The sequence below is a fragment of the Macrobrachium nipponense genome, chromosome 33, assembly GCF_015104395.2.
Source record: "Macrobrachium nipponense isolate FS-2020 chromosome 33, ASM1510439v2, whole genome shotgun sequence".
NCBI classification, from domain to species: Eukaryota; Metazoa; Arthropoda; class Malacostraca; order Decapoda; family Palaemonidae; genus Macrobrachium; species Macrobrachium nipponense.
In genome coordinates this window covers 46,296,483-46,316,482 of record NC_087219.1, presented here as the reverse complement: position 1 = coordinate 46,316,482, position 20,000 = coordinate 46,296,483, and the positions used below count along the sequence as shown (strand labels likewise).

Here is a 20,000-nt window from a genome sequence, read left to right as displayed (position 1 = left end):
TAGATAAGAAAAGCTTTCGAACCTTATACTAGGTTCATCTTCAATCAAGTGAACATTATGACTTTAAAAATCCGTCGAAGTAAATTGTCCTGTTCATTAGTTTACTTCGACGGATTTTTAAAGTCATAATGTTCGCTTGACTGAAGATGGACTTAGTATGAGGTTCGAAAGCTTTATTATCTATTAAAGACTTTATACTTTACCTGCGATATTATTGTAGACCTGCAACCATTGTCATCATTTTCGACACTGAAAATTGTGCCCACAATTATTATAATTATTATTATTGATAATGAGAGTAGTAAGTTATTTGCTGATATATCTGGTTTTTATTGTTCGTAGCGATGCTGATTAAAAAACGGCATTGAAATTAATTTTTATTTTGTTGCTACTGATAGTAATTCTCTCTCTCTCTCTCTCTCTCTCTCTCTCTCTCTCCGCTCTCTCTCTCTTGCTATATATATATATATATATATATATCTATATATATAATATATATATATATAATATATATATATATATATATATATATATATGTGTGTGTGTGTGTGTGTGTGTGTGTGTGTGTAATAACGTGAGATGTTGAGATTCATATTTTTATAAGTTTTGCTTTTGTTAGTTATTATTATTATTATTATTATTATTATTATTATTATTATTATTATTACTACTACTACTACTATTATTATTATTATTATATTGATATTATTACTATTATGTTAAAAAAAATTCACAATTCCGTGAAAACAAATTGTTTAAAAAATATCCACAATTATATATAAAAATATATTTCTATGTAAAATATAAAAAACAAAGACTTTCAAACACCGTTCAAGTGTTCGAAAGTCTTTGTTTTTTATATTTTACATAGAAATATATTTTTATATATAATTGTGGATATTTTTTTAAACAATTACTATTATTATTATTATTTTTATTATTATTATTACTTTTTTCTGTATCGGATATAACGGAAAAACTGTAGAATGAAGTTGTAGTTTGTAATACTTGTATATTTGAAATTTGTACTTAATATAGTAAGTAGCCAAGTTTGTTTACGGTACGGTAAAGCGTAACCGTATTCTAATTTGCATGTAGTGCGTGATTCATAAACTTATAAAGGCAAATAACAGTGCATAATTTTACATCAATCCTTATGGAACCCCGAGTTTGTTCTGATGTAATCCTCGAAGTCTGACTTCGCTGGGTATCAGGTATAATTGTGATCGTGTGAGCTCATCGTAATTGTTGTCCATAATCGAAACAATATTTCAGTTCACTTACCCTGTATTCCCCTAGGTTGTCGACGACGCAGGAAAGCACGGCCTCCCGCCCCAAAGGAACTGTCACGTTCTTGATGGCGCCCCCGAATTCTGGCTCGGTCTCGTCGCTCGCCACTTCATTTATGCGAGCTGCAAGAAGACGAAGAAGAGTCAGTTGAAGGCGGGAGAAGGTAAGTGCATGGTGATGAGGTTTTCAATCGCGAGAAACGACCAAATAAGGCAAATTGTAAAGGAATTATGTAAACTGAAATGTGTCTCAGGTTTTAGTTGTTTGGAAAGCAGTATACAAGACCCAGTACTTATGTGTGTGTGTATTTATAGAAGTAATAACACATGAGAAACGTAGTTCACAGATATATATATATATATATATATATATATATATATATATATATTTTGTGATCCACGATATATATTTTTATAAAATATATATGATCCATGATATATATATATATATTTATATATATATATATATATATATATATATATATATATATATGTATATATATATATATGTTTAAAAAATGTATGTATGTATGTGTAAATATTGTGATCAAACTGACATGTGATTCTTGTTTGTATGTGTATGTGTGTGCATTATATAATTATAATATCTTATAAGATATACATAATATATCTATTATAAGATATATATATATATATATACATAATATATATATAGATATAAATAAAATCTTATATATATATATATATATATATATACATAGATAAATAGCAGACATTTGACGTTTACACAAAAATTTCCATGTAGTCGGCATACATGCTTACCGAAAAAGGAAGAGATCCTTGACCATAGTTGCAGCTCTTCAGAGCTTTCATAAATTACAGGTAGTAGCTCCGAAGAGCCACTGTACATTTATAACATCCATTTTACAGGTGGAGCAAAGTAGATAACGACAGATAACGACCTTTAACAACCCATATACTCACTGTTATATCTGCTTTTGTGGCTTCAGTGCACTTTAGATCTTATAGACTTCCTTATAAACTTATAACCTTATAAACCCTATGACCTCGTATAGCCTCATAAACCTCAGGGGGTCAGAGAGTGGAGGAGAGTTTGTGTGTGTGTGTGTGTGTGTGTGTGTTCGCGCTCGTGCGCGCATGTAATTGGATGTTTCCTTGATATTGACCCCAAATAATGATCGGGATTTGTTATCTAGGGCTAATATATCTTGGGGATGATTATCTTTATAATATTGACAGGCTTGTATTGAACACGCCGCATAGGTGCAACATACCGGGTTTTAAAACCCTTGGAGGTCACTACCTAGGAAAGAGCCGTGTGATTTTAGCATTCATTATTTCATGAGAATCAGCCGTTGATGGGTGGGTCTGTTGTACATATGTAACCATGCACCCCAAAAAATGACGCAGAGGGAGTACAGTGGCACAGAGAAAACCGTCATATAAAGAGAGAACGAAAAAGAGTAAAGGACTGGCTTTAGCTTTGAGAGAGAGAGAGAGAGAGAGAGAGAGAGAGAGAGAGAGAGAGAGAGAAGAAGCAAAAGGACGACAGGAACGAACGCAGAGGCATAAAACACACGCACGCACACTCATGTGTACACATACGAACATAAGAAGAGGGAGAGAGAGAGAGAGAAAGCGTATCTGTGAGGGGAGAAGTGTTAACAAGAGAGCTTTTAATTAGTAAAGAGAACCAAGCCACATAATTAGGTCAGGTGAAGAGAGACAGGGAACAAAGCAGCTGTTAATAGTTTAGCTACGAATCCAATTGAGAAATCTACCTCGGGTGGAAGTTCTGCTCTTCTATAGGGCTGATCTCAACGTATAACTTGTTTTGTCGAAATGCTACCTCTTTTAGAGTGGTTGGTTCTGAAGGATGGTAACATTCCAGTTCTCAGCCTTATTTATTATTATTGTTTTTTTTTTTCATTGCTAGACCCATGACTATCACCGTCTTGGTTGTGACCCACCACAGATATCTAACTACCGCGCACGTAATTCCCTGTTTACGTCAATAGAATCACACTGATATAAATTTCAGTATATGATCTTAAATTATTTTCCTCCCGCGGACATCGATCTCGGATCTCTGTTATGATTGTTATTGACATCCACTGAATAGAATGGACACAAGAGAATCCGAGAGATGAAAGGGATAGAATGAACACAGGTAGTAGGAAATATAGTTGCTTTCGTATTTGCAAAATTATAGTGAATATCAACACAGTAAACTGGAAATATGTATAAATGACATAAATAAGGGAAGGAAATTGTGCAGAAGTGTACCTTCAGTTAAGGAAACTCCAACCAAAGACTGTGAAAGACCAGGGCATATAGCTATGGTTACACACCTCGGGTTTTAGGAACAGCAGTTCTGTGCTCATAACCAAAACTCAACCCAAAGGTATGAGTATTTTGAGTGTAACATATTCGACGGAAGCATTACAAGTCCAGATAACCAGCTCCGTCAGAGTTAAGGCAATTTTTTTATCCTTTAGTAGAATATTGCATATTGAATAGTATCCAAAATTTAAGTGATATTCGTAGAGAGATCAGATATTTATAGTGCGCTAGAAAAGATTCTTTTCAAAATATCGGTATGAATATGGTCGTTATACTGAACGCTGATGATAATCCAGGAAACGTAAGTTGCTATCAAATTTGTTATTCCTCATTTAGAAATGTCTAGATATATGCATATAGATTAGTTATGGTACATTGGAAATACAAATCTGGTTATTGATCGTATGATAAATATGATAGTATGTTTAGTATTACATTGAATGAATAAGAGTAGTATGGAGAAACGCATATGAAAGTAAATAAGCTAATAAAGACGAATAACAATTTGAATGTCATTACAAAAACCAAATGAGAATAAATACGGGAAGCTAAGTAAAGAAAGCAAGGATTCTGCGAAAAAAAATGAATTCCATACTGATAAATGATCTCTGAACGCATTTTAATAATGTGAATGGTCATGTTTTTGCTATTACTGAAAAATAGATAAATTGCATCTTGCCGTAGTTCAGGAAAAAAAAAAGTTGCCCAGAGGTTAGATGAGCAGTTATGAGGTGCTTGAAGGTTGATGCAATTGATTTTCTTGCTTGTGGGGGGGAGGGGGGGACTTTCTGTCTTGATTGCTGATAGCGAAGTGGTCTTCTGTCGACCTCCTATTGTTTATTCTTTTGCAGTTTTTGTAGTTTAATTGGAAGAGGTCTGCTAGAAGACTTACATTAGCTAGCTGAAGATTTCCATAAACACTTGCTGGAAAACATATACATTTTATTTTCTTCCTCGTTGACAGACCTCATTAGGCTTTTTGAATGGATACTATAAGCATCCTAGAATGAACTTTGTACTTTGGGTTCGAGGTTTGTTGCAAGACCTCAGTTGGCGTTTCAGGGAACACTGGAGTTCCTGAAAGGTTTCCTAAGGGTTGTGGGAAAACCTCCTTTGTCTTCCTGGAAGAGCTATGTAGGCCTGGAAAACTTTCATAAATTTGTTAACAGAACTGCCAGGCTTATAGGGAGACCTTAGTTAGCTTGGAGCACAGCCCTAAGTTTAATGGAAGAAATATTCAGGCTTGTTGGAAGAGCAAAAAACAAACCCCAGTGAAATATCCAACCTCAAAGCAACATGACATTTGTGATACCCAGCAAAGGACACGTTCCAGTCCTGTCCCTTCTTGCGATGACCATTCTGCATTTGAGCCAGCATTTCTCTCTCCTGTTGATGAGTTTGAAGGCAAGCTCCGTAACCTTGTTGCAACATCCTGCTCTCTAAGCAACACCACCTCAATGAGATATTCAGCATGCAAACTCAGCATGACCCTTTTGCCTGCCAATATAGCACAAGCTCCATCCCTCTGACATGCCGTTGACTTGTTGGCATCCATAGGACATTCATCATGTAATTGGCTGCAGCCATTTCCACCTTTCCATGATCCAGTTTCCAGTTTTCACGTTCATTAATCTTTTGCTTCGTTTCAACATGTAGCACAAGGCTCCCTTGTTCCTCATCTCGAATGACTGTCCACATTTCTCTCGGAACATCTTCAGCTTTCTGTGTTCCTTTTATTATTCATCCGCTGGGCACACATTCAGCGCCTATGTTGTTGCAACGTGGTTTATTCAGGGAGTCAATCGTTTCTTCAGTAGGACCCTTTTGCCCCACGAACGAGGGTCCTTTCTCTTTCTCAAAAAGCCTCATCTTTTGGGTTTTTTTGTTTTTTCACAGGATCTGTTGTTCTTCTTTTCAGTCATAGTTTCTTATGAGAAAAGACATGTTCTCACCTTAAATAAATGAAAATCACTTCCAAAATCTGTCCGGGTTTCTTAGATATATTTCTGTGAAAATGCCTGGACACGATGGATGAAACCCTTATCTGATATGGTTTTATGTTATTTCGGTAATACCTGTCTCAATAACGTCCTTTTATTGCATGATAGTGAGAACACAAACATACAATGACACCCACAAGCATATGCAGACACGTGTATATTATTTTTTCACCATATGCTCGTTTGCCGTTGGAGAGATACCACTGGAAGGTTCTAATCTTTACGTTTCTGTTGTACACCATGCCGTATCTATAAAAAAATTGGGTTATGAGGAACGGCGCGGACGGTAACCCAGCCCAGAACTGACCAGATTCAAAATTGCTTTACTTTATCGACAGAAGATCCTTCTGGGGATCTTTTAGCAACTCGATTTCCTGGTTATGAGATTTGAGTAGAGGCATATGTTTTAATTATGGTGGTTTCTTTAATGAGCAGAAACAGTATAGGCATTATAGACTACATTGTATTGATTTTACACAGGCAAAAGTATCAAGTTGTTACGGTGATTGTAAAAAATGTATCTTTCCATGAAATGTATGTTTAATGTAAACTTTGTTAATTAGCAGTTAATCAACACAGGATAGACTTTTGCGCTCTCTCTCTCTCTCTCTCTCTCTCTCTCTCTCTCTCTCTCTCTCTCTCTCTCTCTCTCTTTATACATAAAAAATATTTGAAAAATTTGACGGATTCACCGAAACGGTTATTATACATATTTTGAAGAAGAGGAAACTACAAAACACCTCTGTCTTTCTATCTCTTTTATGTATGTTTGTGTGATTATATATATATATATATATATAATATATATATATATCATATATATATGATAAAGAGAGAGAAACAGAATTAAGAATGTTTTACAATTTTCGTATGCATATGTAGGTTACAAACATTTTGCTTAAATAGATTATGTACGAGTATTTCACATCCATATATTCTTAGAAGTATGTTTGTGCAAACGTGGAAGGTGTAGTAAATAAACATGTATAGACATAGATATATTTATATATGTCTGTCTATGTGTGTGTGCAGTATTTAGGTGAATACTTGAAAGTGCAAGACCCGTAGAAATGACGAAGGAAATCTAAACGCACACAAAATACGCCTGCGATAAAAAGGCGAATCCCTCAGTACAAACGAAAGGAAGATTAGGCGGCCAATAGCTATCAGATCTCACATCTTCGGAGATAGCCAGAATTATCTCCCTTAATGGCTTCCGGAAGATGTTTGGTGATCTGGGATGTTGTGACAGCCACTGACGTTGATGGTGATTGATGGATGAGGAAGGCAAGAGGAGGAGGAGGAGGAGGAAGAGGAGAACGAAAACCACGAAAGGTGAGGCTAGCCCCTCCATCCCAAAGGAACCCCTTCCTCGGAGAAAGGAAGGAAGGAAGGAAGAGAAGTTGAGAAGGAACTGGTTTTCGTTTTGAAAAAGATCATGAGGTCGGATGATCGTTTTCAAACAAGTGTTTTTTGACTTCGTAACTATTGCTTGTTCTTGATTTTCTGGTATTGGTGTTCTTGCTGTGACTAATGTCACATTTATGTATCGCTCCTTTATTTAATGAGTATCCCTTCCCTTCAAAATTCAAACTAACTTTTACATATATTGTCTACAATTATTACTTTTGGTCTCACCCTCTTGAACAACACACTTTAATAACGGTTTTACCCGTAGACTACTGTTCCTCTTTTTAGGAAGAGTTTACCCACAGACAGAAATTCATTAATTGACCGTTTTCATGTTCCTTTCCTAAATTTACTACTTTGGGTATTTTTTTTCTGAAGAAATTAAATGTATATAAGGTTATTCCTCCAGCCTTCCTATGGGAGAATTGTGCTCTCGAGAATCAGACATTTAAGAATTCATTTCACTCAGTCTGATCTCACAAGTTTCCCTCATTCAGGATTTCCATAATCCAATAATCTCAGATTTTCTGAGACGCTCTTTTCATTGAAGTCTCAAAGCATCCTTCAAAATCTCTTCAGCTGAGAAACCCAGAGGAGTTCTAGCCATATCAGTATTTTGTAAAGCCAAGCTCAGTTCACAATTAAATGCATGAAGGTTTTAATAGTGTCTGTTGTCATAAAGAAGGAAGAGGGGCAAGGGGACTTTATAATTGTGAGACGCAAAAGATGTCATCATACAAACCGAAGGAACTGGAAAGAAGAGAAAGGTTACGGACGAAAATGGGATGACAAAACTTTCAGGGAATCGGCTCACAAGGCTTTGGGCCATCTTCTGAAAAATGAAAAGCAGCTCCATCAACTACGAGAAATGTCAGATAAAATGCTAGACAGACATTCGGTGATGGAGAAAAAAAAAGCCAGGAGTATAATGAGAGACCTTTGAAATACTAAGGCAGGCAGGGAATGCACGATTCCGAAAACTTTCAGAGATATTTGACATTTCGACAGAGAAATGGACGGTCACCTGTCCATTATGATTATGTTTTAGGAACGATAGATCAGAAAGTCATCGGGGAATCAAAAGTTGGAGTGGTTGTCAGACGGAGTCGGAAAATATGTCTAAATTGTCTTGTAATATTTATGTGTATATATATACGTGTATATATATATATAGTATATATATATTATATATATATATATATATATATTATATATATATATATATAATAAAAAATATATATGTATATATCATGCCATGTAGTCGAGTCATATTCGTGATCAGAAAAGGTCTGGAGTTAAATTTTTTTTTATTTTTTTTATATTTATCAGATGAAATCCAGATAAACTGTTTAAGTCTAACTGTCTACTAATTTGATTTTCAGAAATCTTCATAAGTCTCCAGCCTCCCTTCATACAGTTATCGCCCAAGTAGAACTGGGTCTTCCAACACACAAACTACGCAATATATATATATATATATATATATTATATATATATATATTATATATATATATATATTATATATATATATATATATAAATATATATATATATATATATATATATATATATATATATATATATATATATAGTATATATATTGTTATAGCGGTTCCTCTGCTGATAGGGGTTGAATTCCGAAAAAAAACAAATAGTCAATAGCCATTGCTGAACGTATGCTTCAACTGCTGAACTAATAATAAGCATCATTGGTTCAGTATTTAAAAGATGATAATGACTAGTGGCTATTACCGTACTTGTTCTCTGGAACAGCCTTCTTTAGGGGAAAAACTCCACAAAAGTCAGAGGGTCTGAGATCTGCGAGTTTACTCCTATGTGGTTTGCCGCATTATGAAAAGTAGCGAGTAAAGACTGAAAAGCCAAATCTTCCATGGCTCAGAGCATAAGAATTTTGGTGAGAAAGCACGAAATCCTCCCTCTTAGAAAATGAAAAATCTTGATAAGATCGGAATAGAAAGGAGATGAATCAAAAGGTTACCCTGTTCTATGGCAAGAATCCAGAAGGGAACACCAAGTCTACATGAAGCAAGGAATGGTTACACGGGTTCAGAAGTAGACATAAACTGAAGAATATAAGTTACTGGAGAGCTTGCTAATGCTGACGAGGAAGTTCAGAAAAAGATACCCATGGCCACAAAAAAGAAAACTGGAAACAGTCTTCAAAACATGGCAAAACTAATTAACGTTGATACTAGGTGGTAATACAGAGAGGCATAGAAAGACTGCTGTTGTTAACCACTTAAAAAATCCTCGAGCTCTCAAAAATAATAACAACAGCTGAATTAAACCCTAAAGGGAAGATGAATTTGGGGAAGGAAAGGATTTATTAAAGGTTTTGTTAATAACAGATAATGGCCATGGCTTTCTGTAGTCGATCAGCACTTAATATGAGTGTTCATGACCTGACTGCTTCATGTAGTCAACAAGGCCCTCGTAGGTCGTCAGGGCCTCTTATACTTGGCATGTATCGGAAAGGCTTCAAATAGCTATTGATGTTGACCCTGAATTGAAAATTATGGTCTATTGGAAGCCATTCACAATTGCTACTGAAACAGCTTTCGTCAGAGTAGTAGCTGAATGAAAGAAGGAAATAGTGAATGACTGCTGGAAGAATTTGTGGTCGGTGGAGCGGCAAAGAAAATCATCCAAACAGTCATACAAGATGCAGTGAGTGATTTTCCTGTGACAGATAAATATGGAAGATCATACTGAAGAACGTTGCGAAGTACTGACGAGCAAAAAGTCGGAACCATCGTTAAGTCATCAACAGTGGAATACAGCGAAGCAACGAAAATGAATCAGTGAAGTGAGCACCTTCATGGTTGTGAGAAGTATTTTCACAGACCAACTATTGTAAATGAAAAGATGATTGCTCTTATTTCCTTGATGCAAAGCCGTATTTAAATGAAAGCTTAGAACGGAAGAAATGAAATTTCACCAACTTATATTTGATGGGATAAAAATGCACCAACAATTTCTTACCGAAAGGTAGAACCAAACCAGTTTTCACTTTTCACTGTCGATAATCCCCAGCTTCCAATATCGTCGGTATTTAACGTCATCGAGCCATCGTCATTTACATCTGCTCTGCCTTTGCCAGTTTCTAAAGATAATGATCCTGGCGATCATTGAGGCCTTGCATCGGAAGGGTCAGTAGCCAGACTTTTTCTAACACTCCATCACAACACCTACACCCTGCTGTATTTGTTCATCTTTGTAGGCACTGCACAAAATCATTGTATTCTTTCCTACCGTTATCCCTACACTAAGAGGTCGGTTGCCTGATGCACCTTCCCTTACAACATCAGGCATGGTTTACTATTTGGCAAAGTGGGTTTGATGACTGCATACCTTGCTGTCATCAACCACAGTTATTGGTGGTGGACTTCGCCTTTGACTAAAACGTCCACCTGCAAAGCAGCAGTTTCCACAGTTATTGGCGTTGGGGCTTAGCCTTTTACTAAAAAAGTAAAACTGCAAGGCAGCAGTTTCCACAGTTATTGGCAGCGGGCCTAGCCTTTTACTAAAACGAAAAAAAAATAAGAACTGGCAAGCAGCAGTTTCCACAGTTATTGGCGGTGGGCCTAGCCTTTTACTAAAAAGTAAGACTGCAAGGCAGCAGTTTCCACAGTGATTGGTGGTGGGCCTAGCCTTTGACTAAAAAGTCCACCTGCAAAGCAGCAGTTTCCACAGTTATTGGTGGTGGGCCTAGCCGTTGGCTAAAACGTCCACCTGCAAAGCAGCAGTTTCCACAGTTATTGGCGTTGGGGTTTAGCCTTTTACTAAAAAAGTAGCCTTTGACTAAAAAGTAAGACTGCAAGGCAGCAGTTTCCACAGTTATTGGCGGTGGACCTAGCCTTTGACTGAAAAGTCCACCTGCAAAGCAACAGTTTCCACAGTTATTGGCGTTGGGGCTTAGCCTTTTACTAAAAAAGTAAGACTGAAGGCAGCAGCTGTCCTTTTGGTCGCCTTTTAAGACTCGCAGGACCTACGGTGGTAGTATTCTTACCACCCTACCACAGGGTGGTACAGATTGTCACATCAGCAATCAAAGAGCGTAAAGGAAGTGGTACATACTGAAGGCTAAGGTATCTTTTGATGAAATAATTTTTTCATTGAGAATGTTTAACAATAAAGTATGCTTTTTCACTGTTCGCTGGGATTTGGCTAAAACTAAGAGTACCTTTCATTAGCTCTGTATATTATTCGATGTTCTTTATAGTTGCATTTATTACTTAAGCTTTGTATGTGCACATAAATCATGTTATGAATGCATATAGGTTCTGGAACTCGATATTTGGCAAATAGTAAGAGACCAAATACTAATAATTGCAACTGACTATGAATTTGAAATTGATAATAAAGACAATTTGGTGCTTCCTTGAGATTAAGTAAAATTATTTTTGTAAACGAATAAAGGATGGAGTATTAAGTTTAGGTGTCTTCTCTGATGTCGGTTGATAAAAGGATGCAGTTACGAAAATAATCAAGAAGACCATTAAGAGTGTGAAAATACCAAAGAAATTCGGCTTTGGCACTGCGTTTATAAAAAAAATGGCATAGATGTTGTTGGGTGTAGTAAAGGTATAAACTTTAAATATTATATTTGCATTTTGCTCAGGTATTTTAAACTGTTCTGTTACTTTAAAGAATTTTGCACAAAGGGGAAGTCTGCCAATTTTCGCAGAGGGCCAAGTATATAGCTATAGAGGGGGTTTAAAACAATTAGGAAAGACCTAAGGGGAAAGAGAGAGAGAGAGAGAGAGAGAGAGAGAGAGAGAGAGAGAGAGAGAGAGAGAGCCATGGTTATAGAGTAGAAAACCCGGTTGAAGTGCTGTGAGGGCGAAAATCGCATGGTAGAGAATAAAAAAAGAAATGGGAGATATAGCAAGCACAAAGAAAGGAGAGAGAGAGAGAGAGAGAGACAAGAAAGGGAGAGATAGAGAGAGAGAGAGAGAGAAGGAGAGAGAGCCCAGAGAGTAGAAAAGAGAGCTCAGGAGAGGTTATTGAAATTTGGGAGTATATTTTATAGTGTATATATATAGAGAGAATGTTCATAAATAAGAAATAGATAACGATACGCATAATATTGTACAAAAAAGGGACGCTAATGATAGAGAAAGGAGATAGAGACGGAAATTCTTTAATGTTTATGATAAATTAAGTAGATACGAGCGCAACTCGAAGGATCAGGGACTCACTATCACACACACACCACACACATATATATATTATACATACATATATATATATATATATATATATATATAATATATATATATATATATACATATACATATACATACATATACACATATGTCAGTCATATCACATTACCGCGGTTCTTATACAAATATCGAACTACAAATGTCCTTTAATTAAATAATAAATATATTAATTCCGAGGTAGAGGGAATTAGATATTAAAGGACATTTGTAGTTCGATATTTGTATAAGAATCACGGTAATGTGATATGACTGATATAATGACTACGTGCGGGCAAAAGCACTACTACGCTACCGAGGACGAGATGGGCTTGTGCAGTCTCCAAAAACAAAAATACCTGCGCGCGAAAAGGTATTTCAGTTGGGAGGCGGCATGAACTTATATCTCTTGCGGTGGCGTAGTGTTTTAGGCTTCACTGCCAGTCCTGGGATTGAGAGTTCGCGTGGTTCGAGCCTGGCGATCTCGCCCATCCTATTATCGCTTAATAAAATTCCCCCCTCGGTTAAACAAATATGAAAATATATTAATTCCGAGGTAGAGAGAATTAGATATTAAAGGACATTTGTAGTTCGATATTTACATATGTATGTATGTTTTAAGATAGTCACACTGACCTCTTCTTCATTTCTTGACAATCCTAAACGCCAGATGAGAAGTTAATAAAGAGGCCATTTGATTCTGAAATTGAGACATGCATGTTAGGATGTCTGGAGCTACCATTTTTATTTCAGTAAGCTCAGGGCACGAAATTGCCCGGTAAATTTTATATATATATCATATATATATATATATATATGATATATATATATAATAATTATGTTATATCACTCATAACATACGACATGCTCACGTCGACACTGGACGATGATGACAGTTAGTCCTTGAAAGCTTGTAACTTTTGCGAATCCGTTTGATACCATCCTGTTTAGGTGAGGTCCTGTTATTCATTGTATGAATGCAAGCACTGCCTTGGCCGTAGCAACGCAGCAATCTTTCTCTAGACCGAAGACAGTTTCACCCACCCAAATCTACACACTTCTCAGTAACTTAGCAACCTTAACGTTGAACTGATTCCCTCTGAGATACTGAGATAGCTAATGTAGAGACGGGGGGATGTCTTACTGAAATTATTAACCTTTTAACGGACAGATCGTTATGAAGATCTCATGCTTTGTGATTGTAGGAACTCATGCCAATTATCCTTGGGGACGTCTGGTGTATCATAACAGGGTTCTTAGGAGTGCTTTAGTACAATTAAATCAGTTGGACTTGCCGGAGAGTAATATGTTTATGAAGTACTACAATTGCAACTTGAGAACGGTTACGATTTGATGAGGCAATGTTTTAAAAATGATGAATACTGTTGTGAAAGAATCAGTGTGCTCTAAGATAAGCTAATTAATTTATCCTTCTGTAAACTTCTGCAGATGCAACTAGATGTTTTAGAATTGCTGAAGTGACTATTCATCCTTCGTACAAATTTTTTTAGATTTTCACCTCTAGTGAAAGTCAATTCTTGTTTGTAGAATTACACAATTCTTTAAGTTCCATATAAAAAACGTTGGAAATCTCTCGTTTCAAGAGTAGTGGAACTCAGCTAGATGTATTTTGACTAAAATTTCGAAAGCAGTTCATTCAGATGTCTTGCTGAACCTGATCATACACTTTTTCACCTGTGTTACTGAAGTTACCTTAGATTTTTGGCGCTTTGGATCGAAATAAGCAATATACAGTCATAATAATGAATCTAACAAACGTTTTAAGATTCTGTTGAACCATTTTCGCGTAACCCGCAAACTGACAGACGCGTCGGACTTAAAACTCAACCTCTCGTATAGGAAGTTGTAATTACGTACTACAATGTTTTGGAATTTAATTCGAGACTCCGTGTCCTGACATTAGGTCGCTGAGCGCACACCTCTCTGTTCTTTTCTAGATATCGATATTTATCTCTCTGAAGTATCTTAAGGCACCCCCCTAATTATGTGAAAAGGGGCAAAGTGGGAATGTCTGGAACAGGTTTAAAATGATCCCGACTCACCCGGATTTCGCACGTATGTATATATATATATATATGTATATATATATATATATATATATATATATATATATATATATAAATATATATATATATATATTAATATATATATATAGATATATATAGATAAAATGTGTGTACGACGTATAACCCCGTATAGCTTGTATCGCGTGTAAACGCAATTTGTGTATTGTGGTATGAATATCATTTTAAAAAAATATACTCCAAGTAATATCTTTAATTACAAATGAGGGTTTAGGAGATATGTTTATATCAGCAAATTAACTCAAGTCACGAGCCTAGTTTAAAAAAAAATTATATATTATTATTTAACGATTGTTTGATTTTCGTCTTTTACATTTTTGTTATTCTTTTTGCTTCGTTTTCTGTTTCTCGTCAAATATTTTTTGCGCCAGATAATTATTTGTACATTGACATTAGTTATCATACTCCGATATGCAAGTATAATCAAGGCATTCAATTACAAGCACTAGAAGGTCATACGTTAACGACTAAACCCAATTTCAATTGATTTTTTTTTTTTTTTTAAAATGAAACGCGGGGCTAAAATTAAGACAGAAGGAGGAGACTAATACACCCTAAAATCATCCCCTCCTTCCTCCTCTTCCTTCCTCCTCCTCCTCCATCCTCCTCCTCCTCCTCCTCCTCCCCCTCCCCTCCTCCTCCTCCTCCTCCTCCTCCTCCTCCTCCTCCTCCTCAGGATAATAATACCTTCCCAGAGAACACGAGGGGGAATTTAGCAGCCAGATTGCATATTAGCTTACATCTTTAATCATTGTTTACATCTAGCATCTCCCCCACCGACTCTGAGAGTATCAGCGGGAACAAACGCATGCACTCACAAACACACACACACACACACGAGCGCGCGGTAACGAGCGTATGCGTACGTTCATAAACTGATAATACACTCACGTAGACACGCGCAGGCACCACTATAGCTTTCACATCGGGATGAAGAGGGAAACTGTTGGGCTGAATGTACACAAGCAATTTTGATGTGTACCCTTGGCTTTGCAAAGATGAACAAGTGATAGACTACGTGCTCTCTCTCTCTCTCTCTCTCTACTGTTTGTGTGAGTATTCTCTCTCTCTCTCTCTCTCTCTCTCTCTCTCCTGCTTGTGTGAGTATTCTCTCTCTGTCTCTCAGACTACAGTTTGTGTTAGTCTTTCTCTTCTCTCAGACTACGTTTTGTAGTCTCTCTCTCTCTCAGACTACTGTTTGTGACTCTCTCCCTCGCTCTTCGACCTACTGTTTGTGTTAATTTCTCTCTCTTCCTCTCTCTCTCTCTCTCTCTCTCTCTCTCTCTCTCTCTACTGTTTATGTGAGTATACCCTCTCACTCTCTCAGACACACTACTGTTTGTGTATTTTCTTTTTATCACAATCACTACTTTTTGCGTGAGTTTTTCTTTCCCTCACAATTACTATTGTTTGCGTGAATATTTTCTCTCCCCGCCACCTCGGTGGCTGCGAGTTCGATTCTCGGGCATTCCACTGAGGAGTTAGAGAAGTGTATTTCTGGTGATAGAAGTTCACTCTCGACCGTTGGTCCCGTTGCTGAATAACCATACTGGTTTCATGCAACGTAAAAACGCCATACAAACAATGTCTCTCTCTCTCTTTCTCTCTCTCTCTCTCTCTCATCTCTAGTCTCTCCTCTATCTCTCTCTCTCTCTTGTTTGCGTGTTTTTCTCTCTCACAATCAGTACTGTTCACGTGAATATTTCTCTCTCTCTCTCTCTCTCTCTCTCTCTCTCTCTTGCAGAAAGGGCTCAAATAACATGTATAGTTAGTCCAGTAATTGAGGATGGAATACAGCGTATAATTATAGTTGGATTTCTAGTTTTATTACGGAAGCGCATCTGTAAGAAAGAACCTATGTACTTCTTTCATTTTGTGATGCTATATGTAATAATTACGTTGCAGTAAGAGGCCTCATGATCGCTATTGTATTTAATCTTTCGTTACCCTTAATGCTAACATGTTTTCTTTATGGTGTAGTAGTTAGTTAATTGTATTAGTGGTAATTTGTAACTTTTTATTATTTAAACTTATTTAAACAGGATGTTTTTTTACATGAGATATCGAAACTTTTGTTATCAGTGATCGTGGAAGTCTCTCTCTCTCTCTCTCTCTCTCTCTCTCTCTCTCTCTCTCTCTCTCTCTCTCTCTCTCTCTCTCAGCTCCCTTTGTAAGTCTCCTGTCTATATGTATACTATCTCTCTCTCTCTCTCTCTCTCTCCATCTCGCTCTTCTTGTCTCTCTCTCTCTCTCTCTCCCTCTCTCAGCTCCCTTCGTAGTCTCCTGTGCAGTTTCTTTGTCTATGTATACTATCTTCCTTTCTCTCCGGGTCTTTGCCACTCTCAAAATCATTAGGAGACACTGTGAATGCACCGCAAAACCTGCTCCTACAGATAAGTGAGCACACGATGTCTCCTCGGATAGACTAACAAGTCTTTGAGACATCCAAATCCTTGTAACTCCTTGTAACTCATTATCCAAGTATAATCAATCTCTCTCTCTCTCTCTCTCTCTCTCTCTCTCTCTCTCTCTCTCTCTCTCTCTCTGTGATTATCAGTTCTTTGCGTCTGTCCTTCTCTCTAACATTGATAAACTTTTACTATCCGATGCCACTAATGCTCACCAATCTCAGAAGACTTTTAAATATTCGTCTGTCAATCAATAGAGCAGTACGCGAATCTGTTGGCCATTTTGAAATTGTAATAAAAGGGAAATACATAACAATTAGTAAGCAAAAGATGCCACGGTTTCGGTGAACCCGATGTTCCATTGTTTCCTCCTAAAAACCTAGACATTGGTGAGGTAGAGTTTACAAAAGTCGTGCTCGCCCGCAAGCGTGCATTTTGCGTCCGCATATGAGCTTTGAGGTCGGTACAAAAGAAGGATTTTGGAACTATATAAAATGCCTGCAAATGCTGAGGTTACCAATACTGCATCCTCGGTTGTTCAGGTTGTTAACGTTAATGTGGAATAAATTTTTTGGCCACCAGTATACATACACAAGTTCTTGCTCACACTTATACGTAGTATATGGATTATATTTTTGTTTGTATGTGTACACACACACACACACACACACACACACACACACACACACACACACACACATATAATATATATATATATATATATATATATATATATATATATATATATATATATAATCTTACTTCGCCGGCGAGACCTCTAGAGAATAATCCAAATGGGCACTAACGAATTCAGACGGCTCACCAGCAGCTCGTCAAACGCCCTTACACACTCTTACTTTCATCTTTTTTTCCATGCTCGCACGTCCTAAAGTTTTAAAGTTCGCTCATGCGTAACAGAGAAAAGGACATTGTAATTATGTTATTCCCATTGTGCTAGATACCCACCGTATACACAGATAATTGGCTTTCAATGCCCCTCTCCATCCAAGGAAGGACCTTGGGAACTAGGCAGTGGCTGCTGCTGATGCCTCAGATCCCCATATCTAAATGAAAAGAGACTGTGAGGTCGTGTTTCCAGCGATATACATGAAGCCATTATCTGGGCTTGTTCTCAGGACCACCAGGCTTTTAGGTTCAGGCAAAACCACTTAGTGACAAATGATCATGGATATTAAAGATCTTCCTTTCTAGCACTTCTTTCATCTACGTGTCCAGTGATTTCTAGCGCTTATTGTTATATACCCTCCGAATACTATTTTTAGGTATTATTATTTTATACCTGTTCTGCTGGTAAAGTTGTTAGTGTCGTGACATGCCACTTAGATGTCACTGGTTTGCATCTCTCCCAGGGCGATGAAAATCACTGTCTCTGTATCGTGATCAGTTACTGACTGCTGCAGTGCGAGGTCTGTGGTGGGAGGTTGAACCCAACATTCTTTGGAAGACTGAACTTCAAGTCTGTGGCCCCCTGGTGCTTGTTCTATCTAATGAAATCATAATAATAATGAAAACCTCCTAATATTTCCGAATTGTTCACTTTTTTCCCACTAACCAATAGTCCCCCACATGACCAAACCACCTCAAAACCTGATCAATCCTTGTACTTATGCTGACCTTCTACAGTTTTCACACTTTTATTTCTTCTTTCTTTCATTCACATGCAACATCCTTACTTCCCATCCATGAAAGATTGCTTAAAAACTCATTCGTGCTTTCATCACAAACATCAAAAAACCCAAGACTTAGTGCTTATATATTTGTGATTACGTGTGTATTTTTTTTATACATATATGAGTAAATATGAACACATAAATACATCAACTAGAGTACACAACAAGCAATTCCAGGTTTTTTTTGCATTGCTCAACATTTTTCGCAAAACAGAAAAGATCAACTGGTATTTCGCCATCTATATTTTTTGCGAGGGTCTCAGCAATTACTCTCAAATGTGCTGCAAATAAAGTCAATAATGTGATCGATGGCTTCAAGATTTTTTTTTCATTTTTTCATGGCTTCGTTCTTATTTATTCATTTATTTTTTGTTGTAGTTGTTGTGGGAGATCTCTCTCTCTCTCTCTCGATGAATGGCCGTAACGATCGTCGTTGAATTGAATTCTTTTTCCTCTCGAGAACTGACGAATTTGTTAATGAAAATCAAAATTCGCCATTCATGCGATCGCTGAATCGAATACCTGGAAGGAATGGTTTGGCTCCCTCGGCATTTATTTTCCGGAATAAAACCTTTTGTTTATTTCATTTTCTTTTTTATTCGCCCGTTTTGTGTTGTATATTTGCATCTTCGTTTTTGTATTTCTGCGTAATTTTTTGGTTTTGTTTAATATTATTCTACATATTTTGCGTTGTGTATACTATTTTTTGGCTATAAATATCGATATCAATTTATTTAGCTAGTTTTATTGTTTACTCATTATATATATATATATATATATATATATATATATATATATATATATATATATATATTACTGGAAGATTGGGGCATCTAGAACGCCGTAGATTCAGTAGGAATAAAACAGCAAACAGCCATCGTAGCATTTTAAATTTATTGGCCAAATTTTCGAGACTACATGTTCTCATCCATAGGCTGTAAAATACAAAGAATAAAAATTAAAAAAGACTCGGTTAAAAAAATCACAAAGTCTAAAAAAAACAAGAAACTTGAATTTAAAACAAAAAAAATAAGCTAAAACATAATTAAAAAAAACATTGAAACCTAATACTGAAAAAACACTTTTTTAAAAATTTATATATAAAAAGTTATGGTGTTAAAATGTATTGTACCTTACTCTATCTGAGCTAAGAACTGAGTGACCATTCTCAGTTTTTCAGGAGGACACGTCAACTTAGGCGATATATAAGATCGTGGAAGAGTTCTGACTGTTTAGGGAAGGAACAAGCTGTTTAATAGTTAATGATTCCAGGATGGAGAGAGAGTGGTCATTGGTTTGCTTGGGCCCGATAACATTAAGTCTTCATAAGCGAATGATGTCTTGCATTTCTTACAGTGATCTCTTATATTAGAAAATTCTTTAGTTTTTAATTGACATCCAGTTCGATGACTAACTCCAAGATGAGAATCAGCTCTGACTTTGAGCAATCTTAGTGGCTCCGATATATTTCCCAACTTTACATTTTGGGCAAGTGAAACAATAAACCACTAGAGATCGCATCAAGGCAGGAAGCCTATCCTTATGGTG

The 20,000-nt window shown here is 36.5% G+C and overlaps 1 protein-coding gene across 1 annotated transcript in view; it reads right to left on the bottom strand.

Moving 5' to 3' along the window:
• LOC135203145 (lachesin-like) overlaps window positions 1–20,000 on the bottom strand; it is a 562,167-nt gene that overhangs the window by 173,400 nt on the left and 368,767 nt on the right. Inside the window, 1 exon segment of the mRNA XM_064232817.1 lies at window positions 1,285–1,412. Within this exon segment, the coding sequence (XP_064088887.1) occupies window positions 1,285–1,412 (128 nt within the window).